At 58.6% G+C, this 13,622-nt stretch overlaps 1 protein-coding gene across 1 annotated transcript in view; it reads right to left on the reverse strand.

Annotated features, from left to right (window-relative positions):
* The window catches only part of LOC132004977 (uncharacterized), a 168,628-nt gene that overhangs the window by 722 nt on the left and 154,284 nt on the right, over positions 1-13,622 (reverse strand). The window contains exon 4 of the mRNA XM_059381639.1: positions 662-864. Coding sequence (XP_059237622.1) covers positions 662-864 — 203 coding nt within the window. The remainder of the gene's footprint in view (positions 1-661; positions 865-13,622) is intronic.

Here is a 13,622-nt window from a genome sequence, read left to right on the forward strand (position 1 = left end):
AGGAACAAATGAACACAGGCCGGCCCTGTGACACAGACAGTGTCTTCCCTCCGTCCTCAGCACTGTCCTTTCCGTCCTCTGGCTACGTGCGTCACACGCGTCCCCCTAGGTGGTGCCCCAAGTTCAGATGGACTTGATGCGAGCATGGCCTGGGGCGGGGTGAGGCGAGAGAGAGCTCAAGACTCCCTGGTGGAAAACTTACCTGCAGAGCTGATTTCTCTACAGTAAGTTCTATCCTGTCTTGGGTTTTTAATCCTGTCACATATTGATTGTGAAATTGCAAACACTTACAAATTACAAAAACTGTGAAATGCACAAACACTGGAGGCGTCTTAAAAAGATCGCTCGAGGGGTGTCCGGGGGGCTCCGTCGCTGAGCATCTGCCTTCGGCTCAGGTCATGATCCTGGGGTGCTGGGATCGAGCCCCGCATCGGGCTCCCCGCTCGGAGGGAAGCCTGTTTCTCCCTCTCACGCTCCCCCTGCTTGTGTTCCCTCTCTCGCTGTCTCTCTCTGTCAAATTAATAAATAAATAAGATCTTTAAAAATAGAGAGAGATCAGTCAATGTCGGGCTCTGCTACGCCCGTGTCCTGCTCTGGTGTTAATCACAGGGACCCTCTTCCCAGACAAACGCCGAGAGAGGGCTGACAGACCTTGGCTTGCTTCCCGTGCTTCAGAACTTTCCTCAATCGTCAGCACAACAGCTTCACTGGGGGTCTGTGCGGACTTCGAAGGGACGCTGCGTGAAGCCTCTCGGTGTGTGGTTTTCGTATTTCTCTGCTCCCGGGGAGTCGTCCAGGGTTGCACGGCTACTGGGTCACCGAGCCAACATTCGATCCCGGGTGTGCTAAAAATACTTTCTCCTCCTACAAAAGAGCGGTGTCCTCAGAGGCTGACCCCTTCATGAGAGGAAGCTTGGATTTAAGATATAGATCAACGCTTTCGGAATCCGAGTGACCCAGGCCTCCCCTCTGAGTGGGGCCCACAAGTCTGTTCCCGCGTCCCGAGGTGGTGAAAAGTTCAGCGTCGGAGCCTCTGCAATCTGACTTCCTGAGCTCGAACCCAGCCCTGCAACCTGGGAGAGCGACCCTGGGCAGCCTCGCTCCCCGGCCCGCGTGCGGCCGCTCCCGCACGAACACGTTTTTGGAGCAGTGGCATAGCCTGCGGAGGCAGGTCCCGCGTGCGCCCCGAGGCCCAGCAGTCCCACCAGCCCGTGTCCGCGTGTCCCCCAGAACCGGGGCAGGCCTGCCCGTGAGACCCCGCCCGACTGCCCGAACCCCACGCACAGGGAGGTGACGCGTCTGCTGTGCGGCAGCCGCTGGGGGAGACCCCGCGGTGTCATCGATTCCCAAACAATGCAGGCGGCTTCCACGAGCAGCCCCGGCAGCAGAGCCCCGCGCGAGTGTGTCTGCGGTGCGGCTCACTTACACTACGTTCACAAGGGGCAGAAACACTGGAGCTGGGACTTCAGGAGAGCCACCATCTGGGGCTGGGGGGGCCTCTGGGGCTCATGACACTCCCTGTCTGGACCACGAGTGTGCTCCGCGCATGAACATGGCTGTGCAGGTTTAGACGGGAAGAAGTACAGATCCTACAGATGTAGACACGGTAAAACTCAAATGAAGCGTGAATTCTATCTGCAAATTCCTCACTCAACACCACACCTGCCCCCAGGTAAGCCGTCGGGAGCGCCGGTCCCCAGCGCTTCCCCCGGCTACACTAGCGCACACACCTTCACACCAAAGGAAAACGTCTTCTGGGTCTCCCGGGCTGGTGCGTTCCACGTGGGCCGTCACCGTGGGAACCACGCAGTCCGCCCAGGGCGGGCCCACCACCCGCGACACGGTTTCACGCCGCGCGCCTCCACTGCAGTCCCTCTCCTCTCCCGCGCCCGGGGTGGAGGTGAGGGGCTGTGAGGTCGGCAGGTGGGCAGGCGAGACCTTGAGCAGAGGTGAGCCAGGCCGAGCATCGAGCTGGGGCTACGGCAGCAGCACGGCCTGAGGGAAACCCTTCTGAAGGTCTGGGGGAGCTAAAGGCATAGCCGGAATCTGGGTACCGAGGCACCCCTCCAGGAGGCTGGGGAAAGTTGCACGAGGGAGGCCCAGTGCTTACAGAACAGTGTGCGGTGATGTCTAAAGTGTGAGGTGGGGGCCATCCAGAAGCCCAGGGTGCAGAGGACAGGTGCAGGAGCTCAGAGGCGAGGCTGGGGAGCACAGCCATCTGGGACTTCCTGAAGTACGAGCTGGGGCTCGAGCAGAGCCTGGTGGGGTCAGGTAGGGAACAGAATTGCTCTCAGAGGGTTGAGGGGCTCCAAGTTAACCCTTCTGACTCCCAGCCTACCCACCTGATGGCCCTTTATGGGGTTTCTGGGGCTCCAGGGAGCAGTCGGTAAAGCTCCAGGAGATGTGGGCCACGGTACCCAGATATCTGGTCAGACACCAGTCTAGACAATGAACGCTGAAATCAACAGAGTGAGTAAAGCAGATTGCTCTCCATCACGTAGGTGAGCCTCATCTAATCAGGTGATGTCCTTCATAGAGAAAAGACTCACTTTCCCCAAGCAAAAGGGAATTATGCCACTGACAGTCTTCACACTCAAGCTGTAGCAAGAGCTCTTCCCTGGGTCTCCAGTCGGCTGGCCCGCCCTGCAGACTGCAGACTTGGCCAGCCTCCACAATCACATGAGCCAACTCCTTTGAATGAATGAACGAAACTTAGAGATGAATTTAGAGATAGAACTTTCCAAGCATTTGTTGCCAATGTAGATAGAGGCAGAAGAGAGGGTCTGCCGCCAGCAGAAAGCCAGCTGGACTGGGACAGCTGCAGGGTTGGACACTGTGTAAGAAGCAGGTGCACCAAATCTCCATGACATCCTGTGACTGGACAGCCCTGGACACTCACTGTCACAAGTGACACCCACTTGCCAGCAGGGCCCTGGGAGCTGACCACACCTGGCACAGGTGCAAGAGGCACTTGGTGCACAGGTGCAGACACATGGCTGGCAGTCCCCCTTCAGGTGTGAACAGTGCCCAGGGGGGTGCTTCTCTGTTTCCCCGCGGCGCCTGCTCAGTCTAGGACACGCTGTTCCTCCGTGGCCTTCAGCTTGGTGTCCCGTTCCTACTTTCCAGTACACCAGGCTAGTTCATTTCTTTGAGATGCACTGTAAATAAGCCTATTTGTGACAACCACGGGATTTAATATTATAAGGGCCGCACAAAAAAGCCTAACACTGCTCCTGGCAAAGAAAAGTGAATTTTTTAAAAATATGTTTCCCTTAGACATTTCTCAGAATGAAATGTTTCGAGTCGAGCAATGACTACAGCTCCCGCCCACAAACAAAGTGTTTTAACGTCTTGGCACGCTTTGTACAGCAGCACCGGGGACACTTCTCACCGTTGTGCTGCGGAACAAAAGGAGCCGACACAGAGGAGAGCTCTCTGCACGGCCCCAGGACGTGCGCTTGGAGCCCTGAGAGTCAGTGGGAGAATCAGAGAGAAGCTTCCCCGCGGAGGAAAGGGCTGGTGTTGACCAGAGAGGCACAGGGGCTGCCGGGGGCAGCAGTAGACCAGGCAGATGTTGGTCTCCATGATGCTCATGTGGGTGCGTGCACGCGGGAGAAACCCAGAGCGGAACACGGAGACGGGCGCTCCTCCCGGAATGCGCTGACGTCAGTAGAAAATACGCATAACGGCCTTATCCTAGAATCGAGTCTAGGGAGCAGTGGGTTTAAATGTTTTTACAATGGCTGGGGGGAAACGCGTGTCCGCGGCTCTGAGCTCGGAAGATCTCCGCTCAGAAACCTCATGCCATCCCGGTCTCCCCCTGCCCCACGGGCTCCCCGCACGGCCTGCCACGTACCAGTGCACCTGACGGGCCTGGCTCTCGGATACGCCACACGATTTTACCTCCTCCAGCCGGGAACCGCGAGTTAAGAATTACTGAGGGCTCCCTGGGCACCCGACATTACAAATGCCACTTCGGTTTTTTATTCCCCTTTCATTGGTGGGGAAATTGAGGCACGGGCATGGTAAGCAATCTGCTCCAGGCCACGGAGCTAGTGAGGGGCGGAGCTGGGCTCTGAGCCGTGCCCTCAGCCCTGTCCCGTGGTGCGGGATGCCTGGCTGGGGAACTGGACCATAATAGCCAGTCGTGAATTTTCTGGCGACAGACCGATAGGGATGTTGCTGGGGAGCAAAATCCATCTCTTTTACGACTGTCCTGACATGTTTATAGATCCGTGCGTTTGATGGGGGAGGGGAGGAGAGAGGGCCCTCCCACCCACCCCAACCACTACGCAGGGCTGCATCCAGCCCCTGCAGAAGAATGAGGACCACTGCCCGTTTTGCACGATTTCTACCAAAGAAGGTTCCAGAGTTGATCTTCCCCGCATCAGCCGCCCGGACCCCGGCTGATTTTAAAGCGTTGTCTGGAAAGCAACGCAGACGTTGGCAGGGAATTTGACGTTTGCATCTCAAAACCTTGTTCAGACACCCATGGCCCTGACCTTGTTCCTGCACCACTCTGTGGCTTCTGACGGGGTGCCCCTCACCACGGCACACAAGACGGGGAAGGCCCCAGGGCCAGAGAAAGGACAGAGTGCCGTCTGCCACCCAGAGTCCAGGGACCCAGTACCTGCCGCTCTCCCCGTGGGGTAACTCCCCACCATCCACGTTCGTGGAGCACGGTGTGGACTCGGGGGCAGCGTCCCAAAGGCACTACGGCTTCTGTTCTCTCAGTTTACCTCCTCCGGGGGCACAGGATGAATCCCTCTCCTCCCCGCGGGACAGAAAACATCCCGGAGGCAGCTCAGAAGACAGCCTTCTCGTCGTGCGGAAGTAGAGCCCAGAGTCAGGGGTCTGGGTGTGCCCTCTGAAGGAAGGGGCAGAGGACTGCGGTTCAAGGCTCGTCCTCTGCGCTGAGCTGCCTGTCTTCGTGGGTGGCACCTAGACCGGGCAAGCTACTTATACAAGCAGAGGGACACCGGCTGCCTATGGAACCCGTCGAGGGAAGGGGCAGGCACCCAGACCGTGATGGCCAGCAGGACCTCGCCCGAGAGAGCGGGCCACGGCCGCTCCCCACAAAAGCCAGACCATGTAAGCTGCTCCGTGGAGAGGCGCCCTCTGCCAAGACGCAATGATCACCCGTAATTATTATGCAAGCTTCTCATCACTGCATGCTGGCTAATTAGCTACAAATTGCTCTGGCAGTAAATCACCTCGGGCAGAAAGAGCTCCTTCCCTCGGAATGTGGGCGGGTTCCTGAGGGGGAGGCAGGCAGTGCTGCCCCACAGAGGTGGCCTGACTGAGGAGTCTCTGGGCAGAGAGGGTCGGGGATGGATGGCAGCCCCAGGCCAAACTGCCGCACGCCGTCGGGATGGAGGAACAGGGTGTGCGCTCCCGGACGGGCCCCAGCTCTGGTCGGGCTCCACAGAACCTCCTCCGCGCCTGCCTGTTCTTGCCCCCCCGGGAAGGGCTGCCGCTACCCCAGCTCCCAGCACCTGCAGCACCAGAAAGCCGGACCCCGACTCGAAATCTGCCTGCTCACACGCACTGGCGAGCTGCAGAGAGCCCCGTTGCGCCCAACCCTGTCTTCTGGGGTCCTGTTGCTAATTTTTAAAGAAGACATTAATTAAAAAACAAGTGTCCTCTCCGGGGCGCCCACACCAGCAGAGCCTTTGCCTCCGTGGAAAGCGGCGGGACCTCGTGCTGGATGCAAGCTCCATGGGGCGGGGCCACACACGCCCCGGCTCCAGAGCAGTGTCGGGCACACAGTAGGTGCTCAATAGATGTGCGCAGCAGGAAGGGCTTGGGCAGGACAAACCAGCTGCCACCCTGAGGCACTGAGGTGTGGTCTCGCAGGCACCGACTTCAAGCAAACCAGGCCAGTCCCGCACACACAAGGAAGATCTCACTCCTTCCGTGCTCACTGACACGGCTCGGCTGGCACGCGTGGGACAGTGCCGACCGGCCACCGTGCCGGAGCCCTCGGATGAAAGGCGGCGCCCACGGTGGTCAGGGGACAGCAGGCGGGTGGCCACGCATGGCTACAACGTGGAGTGGCCCCCGCCCAGCCTTCTGGAGACCAGCAGGCTTGAACTTCTGAACCTGAGTTTTGCTGAGCTCCCAGGCTCGGGCTGTAGGGAGGGGGTGCTGGACCCTCCCAGGGCCCTGGGGCTCGCTCTCCACCAAGGACGCTGGGGGCCCCTGGTCCCGGGTGAAGCTGGATGAGGGGCTTCCTCAGCAGCCCCCTACTGACTCAGACTCTGTTTAAGCTGCCGCCCCATGATGGCTGCTCGCAAGTCCTAGAGCAGAGTGTCCTCTGAGCACCGGCACCCATGCTACACGTGTGGTTCTGTACAAACCACAAAGCGACGGGAAATCTGCGCGTGAGGCCCCGAGCGTGGGTGTTGTTCTTACACCCATTTTACAGATGGGGACATGGAGTAACCCCAGGAGAGGACAGGCGCCGTCTGCTACGCACCCCTCCCTGAGCCTCGGCTCCCACACCAGGAAAATGGAACTGTGAGGGCAGCTCTGCTGAGGCGGCCTCCCTGGGGGCGGGGAGGCCGAGGGCACTGACAGCCCTTCCTGGCCGGACTATATCCGTGTCGAGGACCCTCAGTGGTGCAGCCGGGACCAAGGCCACAGCAGCCGCTTAAGGAGCCACCATCCAGGAGCCGATACAGCAGAAACGCTTGCTACAGCACCCAGTGCTCCAGAGTCCGGGGTTCTAACGCACCGAGCGGACTCGTATCCTGGGGCTGCATGAGCATGAGCTCACAGGACCCACACACCTGTGCCCTGTGGGGATGGGGACAGGCGCCTGGGAGGGATGGCTGCCCTTGGCTCTGTTCATGGACGGCCAGATCCCGGGGCTCACGCTACGAGCTGTCTCTCTCCTGCTACGTAACGTGTGCTGCTGATGGTGCTGGAGGCAGCGACGGTGCCCACCTCACCCTCCGGCTCAAATCACAGCTTTCAAGTCCCTTGAAGTGGCCGCTCCTGGCTCAGCCCTCTGGACGCCCCTAGAGTTTGTTACGTGGATGCTCCCCGCGCTGGGACTGCCAGGCCTCAGTCCAGCTCCCCGCCGAGAAAGCAGCCAGGCCTGGCCACCCCCGTCTTGCTCCTCCTCCGGCCTACCCAAGCCTCCTTCGTGTTGCTGGCGGGGGTCGGCTCCAAGGGCTCCCATTTTAGAGGTCAGACTGCAAAGAAGCTTCCCTTAGGGCCACCCCGGGACGCGTGCAGGCTGACAGGTTTAAGTTCCACTTTGGCCTGGTGACTGTTTCACCGAGCTAAGGCTCGGTCTCCTCTACTAAGAAGTAGGAAGAGAACATTATAGGATTAATGCATACATGGGGATGAACGGTGTCTCCCCAAAGCTCACATCTACCCAGCATCTCAGAACGTGGCCTTATTTGGAAATAGAATCTTTGCAGATGCAATTAGTTAAGCTAAAGTCGCAGTGGATGACCGCGGTGCTAATCTAATGACTGGTGTCCCTAAAAGAGGCCATATGAAGACAGAGAGGGGGGTCGAGGCCCTGTGACCATGGAAGCAGAGGGGAGGGACGCCGGAGGCCACCAGAAACCCCCCCCACACACTGTGACTGGGGGCGTGTGGCCTCCAGGACTGGTGGGCACAACACCTCTGCACCCCCAGACTGCAACAGCGGGCTGCGGCAGCCCTGGGAGGCAGGGAGGGGCCTCAGCACACTGCTCTCAGGGCGGGGAGGGCAGCTCTAACTTAGCGCCTGCCTGCATTGCCAACACCACGGTGGTAACCACCACTTTCTGGGAGACACAGCAGGACCCGAGTATGGGCCACCTTGGCAAGACATCCAAAGGCACCAAATGAGATAGGAGAGGCCTGCGGTTTTGGGACCGTCCCCTCTGCGCGAGCCCTGGTGGAGGCTGTGCCCACAGACCTCCCCCTTTGCAGTGACCACAGCTGCCCCAGAGCCCCCAACCAGGCAGAGCCCCCAACAGTGGAGCAGACTGTGGGATGCTGCCTTTGTCTGCCTGTTTAGGGAACAGGACCTCGTCTGCCCCCTGGAACCCAAATACAGATGTGTGGGGTCAGAGGCCAGGGCTAATTAGCTTAGGAAGGCCACGTACACTTGACCGGAGCCATGAAGGTCATCGGGAGACCCCAAGATGCCCCTGTGCTATTTTTAGCCTTGGGGGCCCTGTGATTAGACCACAAGGTCTGCGTGGCCCGGGATGGCTGGGTGGGGTTCTGCTGAAGACGACGGAGAGGAAGGAATGAAAGGGTGTCCAGGCCAGTGATGAAGGGTGCCCCGGAAGACACCAGCCGGCCCGCCGGGGCCTGCGTGACGGTCACAGGGCCAGCGCTCCCTGGGACTTTTCACTCGCACTCTCTGTTCAGGTTCATAGCAGCCCTGTGGGCGTCGGCTCCCTCTCGATGCTGGGGAAACTGAGGCAGGGAGTGACGAATGTCCCATACACGAGCCCGTGATATCCCAACGAGACCCCGCAGACCCTCTGTACCGTAGGAGTCATGTCTGAGGGTTTCGCAGGGTAGAAAAACACATGCTTTCATGCAGGATTAGGGGGTGCACAGACGTTCCCAGACGGGAGCTCCGGGGCAGGCAGGAGAGAGGTGAACCCCACTCCACCACTCCCGGCGTGAGCTCAGAGCCGGGCTTCTGTGTGCGGGGCCTCAGGGCCTCTGCTGTAAAATGCAGATTCCTGCCCCGAGGATCAGAGGGAGAGGGGCCGCGTCCGGTGAGCTTAGCGCGTCTCCCCAAGAGGTCAGGGCTATACCAGGCTTCCTGTGACACCACAGCCACCCCAGCTTAAGGCAGCAGAGGCCAGCGACAGAGGAGGAAGCCTTGCAGGGCTGCGCTGGGGCAGGGGTGGCCCCCCAGGGCACAGGAATGGGGGAAGCCAAGGAGGAAAGGGTGACAAGGCAGGCCAGCCGGGCCGGCTCCAAGGCTGCGGCGTCCCGAGTGCGGGGCCCCAGCCGTGGCTGGGACGCTGAGCGCAGGGAGACGGGAGATTGATGGGGCTCTGATTACAGGGAGATAGGGCTCTCCACCGGCTTCCAGGGGCCCCCTTTGTGGGATTAGTATTTATTACGCCCTGAATTAGCTTGCAAGAGGGTCGGCTTCTGTGGAGACGGTCAGCAGAGCCTCGAAGCATAATGTTCCTTTTACTGCCCCATAAACCCAGCTGAGGCTCCCTCCTCTTCCTCCCGCCCTCTCTCAGTCCCATCCTTTTACGCCTTTTAAACCTTTAATCAGAGGCTAATTGGGCAGAATAATAACAAATCCCTTTCAGCTCTGCCCTTCCAGAAGCCCCGCCTAGAGGTGGCTGAGGGAGCAAAGCCCTACAAAAGACGCGTACAGCCCAGGAGGGCAGAACCTCACGCGTGTCCTATGAAATACAGAATACCTAATACCACTGCTCAAACAAGCGGCAGAGAGCAGTCTCAGAGGAGGTTATTGCTGCTGCATGCTCCTCTAGGGGAAGCCATTTTAACCTCACCCCGAGCTGTGCAGTGCACAACCTGAGCAGCCACGCTACAGCAACCAGGTAAAATAGAAATGCGAAGACACACAGTCAAGGCCAGCAGTGGCATATTAAAGGAAACTTGTTTTCTTCTGAACTTCCCCTGCATTTTCTAACCATTCTTCTGTAGTGAAGAGGCTTAGAAAAGCAGGCCCAGTTCCAAGTGCTTGGTAGGTATTCACTCTGCTCACAGGCACAATAATCCTAAAAGCCAGGTCTTATCATTAATCGCCATCTTACAGATGAGGCAGTGAGGTGTCACGTGACGGACCGTGGATGGCCAAGCTGGCCACTCTGATTCTGTCCTCCCAATTACGAACACCACATAGATCGCCTCTTACTGCTCCATTCCCAAATGATGTCAACTGCATTTAAGTGAACCGGCCACATGTCACATCTAGCCCTTCAGTGGCCACCCTCTCCCTTTCTCCAGGTACCTGCTTTTCCTTCACTCAAACCCTCTGCTTCCCACCACACAGCTCTCTGACAGACAGACTTGGTCCTTATCAGTCATTTACACTCTAGCAAGAAGTTTAGACCATACATAGCCCCCCAGGGACCTCACTTCTAACTGAATGGTGAAATTCCTCCCTGGGATCAGTACACAAGCAGAGAGGATCCGGAATGGGAATAGGGAATTCTGCTACAGATCCAGAAATCAAAATGGCTAGGCATTCCTGAACAGAACCTGACGGGCTAACTTCTAGGAACAGAAGGGTGTTAGTGATTGTTTAATGACAATTCTAGCTATGGGAAAAATGAGGAAGGAATGCAATTTCTGCAAAGCACACAGGAAGACCGTTTACAACCAAAACGGTGAGTCTCGCTCAAAGATTATCTTCAGACCTGGCTTCACGTGAGAGAACATAGGCGTCCGACAAGCCCCCTCCTCAGACTGACCCGAGCCCTGAGACATGGAAACATCGCTGCATATGCTACAGACGTCAGGGGTAAAGGGTGCCTGGGGGCCCAGACGGAACTGCCCCATCGCAAGATGGGGAAGGCGAGGCTGAGAGAGTTAACAACGCCGACTGTGGCTTAGCAAACCCCTGTGAGTCACCAGGCCCCGTGCCGACTGTAAAACTCACCGCAGTTAACCTGCTAGCCCGTAAGGTAGCCAGAGGTTTGGCAGACGCTGGGCTAAGGACACTGGGACAGAGTCTGTGTTTGTTTGTTTTAACGGCAGGCTTTTCAGAGCCTTGACAGTGTTTACGTGTGCTGTGACTCTCCACAAAATAGACAGGATTGCTGACTTCCCTTGTCGTCTGGGCAAAGAAACCCCTTTCTGCGGAGCCCGTCCTGGAACACGGTCCGGTTCTAGATTAGAACATCGACCGTCCAAGAGCTCTGCCAGTTTGGCGTGTATGCAGATGCCCTGTAAGTGGTCCCAGCGGTGAGGGCCCGAATTCCAGGACAGGCAGGCGGGGTCACCCTGCCTCTGTCCGGCATCACACAGACGCGTGTGGGGCTCCTTCTAGCAGAGGCCACGGAGCCCGTCACCAGCGCGTCTTGTAGGCGAGCGAGATGAAACCGTGTGCTAGACATGGTCAGTGGCACAATCAAGCTTCTCTTTGTCTCAGACACAAGAAGACCACGCTTCTCAGCCCTCCTGCCCCCGGGGAGCATGGTATGTGCCTGGTTCTTCAGCCTGGGAGCCAAAGGGACACGGGTAAGTCCAGGGCCTGGTGGGTAAGGAGAGGTGAGGCCCCCACGTGTTAACGTGAAAGCCTCACGTGAGGGCAGCAGGATGGAATGGCCCAGGCCCTGGACCACTGCATGGAGGGCAGCTGCCCCAGAAGCTCACGGGGACCCCCAGGGGAGCGGCACGAGCTCGAGCTCGCCACCTGCCGCCTCACCGAGGTCGGGAGCTGTGTGTTACCGCAGAGCAGCTCAGCAGAGCCTGGTGGCCCGGAGAGCACCCAGCAAAGATCAGTGAACCAGACACGAATCCCTCCTTGGGGCACAGCGCTCAGAAGGGGAGGTTCGACTTGAGACACGGGCCTGGACCCAGCTCTCGTGAGGTTGTCAGACAGTCCTGGGAAGTCCGAGCCTCCCTCTGCCCCCAGTGACCTCAATCACACACCTTCCACCTGCCCCCTCTCCCTCAGTCCCACGCCCCTGACCACCCCAGTAAAGTCCAGCTCCAGAGTGCAGCTTAGGGGGACCCCGGATAAGACCAGGAAGATATTACCGGAATCAGAGGAGGAAGGTTTTATTTTGTTTTGTTTTACAATTCTTTTTTTAAGATTTTATTTATTTGACACATGGAGATCACTAGTAAACAGAGAGGCAGAGAGAGGGGGGGGGGGAAGCAGGCTCCCCGCTGAGCAGAGAGCCCGATGCGGGGCTCGATCCCAGGACCCTGAGACCATGACCTGAGCTGAAGGCAGCGGCTTTAACCCACTGAGCCACCCAGGCGCCCTAGGGGAAGGTTTTGTAACAGACTCAGGGAATAAAACATTGAAAAGCAAACACTGCTCCACAGAGAAGTGACAGCAAAGGTGGCTGGCGATGAAAGCCGCTGGCCAGGACCCCCGGCCCCTTCATCATTTCCTCTAAGCTTCCCCACAAATACCTTTAATTACTTCCTTGATTCTACACATTTGGAAACTGAGGCTCAGAAAGGTACCCTCTGTGCTCTGAACGGGGTGACTTCCCATCCACCCAAAATATGTTCTGGGAGAAGCAGCAACAGGAGAGAAAAGGTGACTCTCCGTTCAGCCCACTCCAAGAAGGCTTCCTGGAGGAAGTGGACAGTTTTGGACATGGAACCCTTTATGGGGAACCAACACAAATGCGCAACATCATGATAAGTGTTGTGACTATCCCCATCCCAGTGAAAAGCCTGAGGCCTGGGGTGTTCCGTCAGTCCCAGTTCGTTTGTGGTTAGAGCCAGGAGTCTCTAAGTGCTCCTTTCCTGAGCTTGGAGGGCCTGGGCTCCCGTGCACGGTCAGGAGACAGTACCCAGCACAGGCTGTGGCTAGGAGAAGCTCAGCAGCAGTGGACAGAGAGGGACAGCCATCTGATCTCTGGGGCCGCACGGACAGCCAGCCTGGACAGGCACGTCCCACCCCGTGGCATTTGCACAAGGTGGGCTGACGCGTCTGTCACGGAACAAGCCGGTGGACAGCAGCATCACGGCAGCCGTGGGGGCACAGGATCTCAGCCTCGCGTCCAGCTGCAGACCGTCTCCCCAGCAGGCGGTGTAGACGAGGGGCAGGCTGTCCACCTGCCCCTCTTGTCCTGCCCATCCCGCGCCCAGGTATGGACCATCCAAGACCGTTTCACTCCCAGATGGAGTTATAAACCAGTTCTTTACTGGGACGGTGCCCACGACCCCGCCTGGCTGGCCAAGAGTGAAGACAAAGGCCTGGCCCCAGGCAGAGGCGGCAGGACCACAATATTTGTTCAGCGGGTCGGTGCGGCTGAGCTCCCACGAGAGCCCCGTGTCAGGGAGAGCCGGTTCTTTGAACCGTCCCCCGCTTTGTTATCCTAAGAGGCTTGACGATAAGCCCACCCAGCACAACGGATTCTCAGCTCAGGCCATATGGACTCCATTAATCGGCCCTCACACCTTTAAGAGCTCCGCAGCTCCCGCGGCCGCCAGCTCCAGGCAGGGCGAGAGCCCCAGGGTTAATTTTCTTAAATGGATTTTAGTCAGGCGTAGCCGGGCCTCTCCGGAGTGCATGAAGTTGACAACCGCCCACCAGCGGCGATCTGGCCTTGGGGGAAAGGCGGCTGCCCGTCTTGCACCTCCCACCTCCTTGATGGAGGGACACGTCGGGTCCACCGGCCGAGGGAGACCCCACATGGCGTCGGGGGCAACGGGCTCACGTCAGAACCTCAGCCCATCCCCGGCCAGCCGTGTAGCTTGGGCACACGCCTTGGCATCTCTGGGCCTCAGTTTCTCCCCCGTAAAGCACAGGACGCGCCCGCAGCCGGCTCAGGCAGACTGTGAGCCGGAGCTCGAGAACCTGGTGCTGGGCGCCTGGGTGGCTCAGTGGGTTAAGCCGCTGCCTTCGGCTCAGGTCATGATCCCAGGGTCCTGGGATCGAGTCCCGCATCGGGCTCTCTGCTCAGCAGGGAGCCTGCTTA

This window comes from Mustela nigripes, chromosome 17 (genome assembly GCF_022355385.1).
Source record: "Mustela nigripes isolate SB6536 chromosome 17, MUSNIG.SB6536, whole genome shotgun sequence".
Taxonomy (NCBI): domain Eukaryota; kingdom Metazoa; phylum Chordata; class Mammalia; order Carnivora; family Mustelidae; genus Mustela; species Mustela nigripes.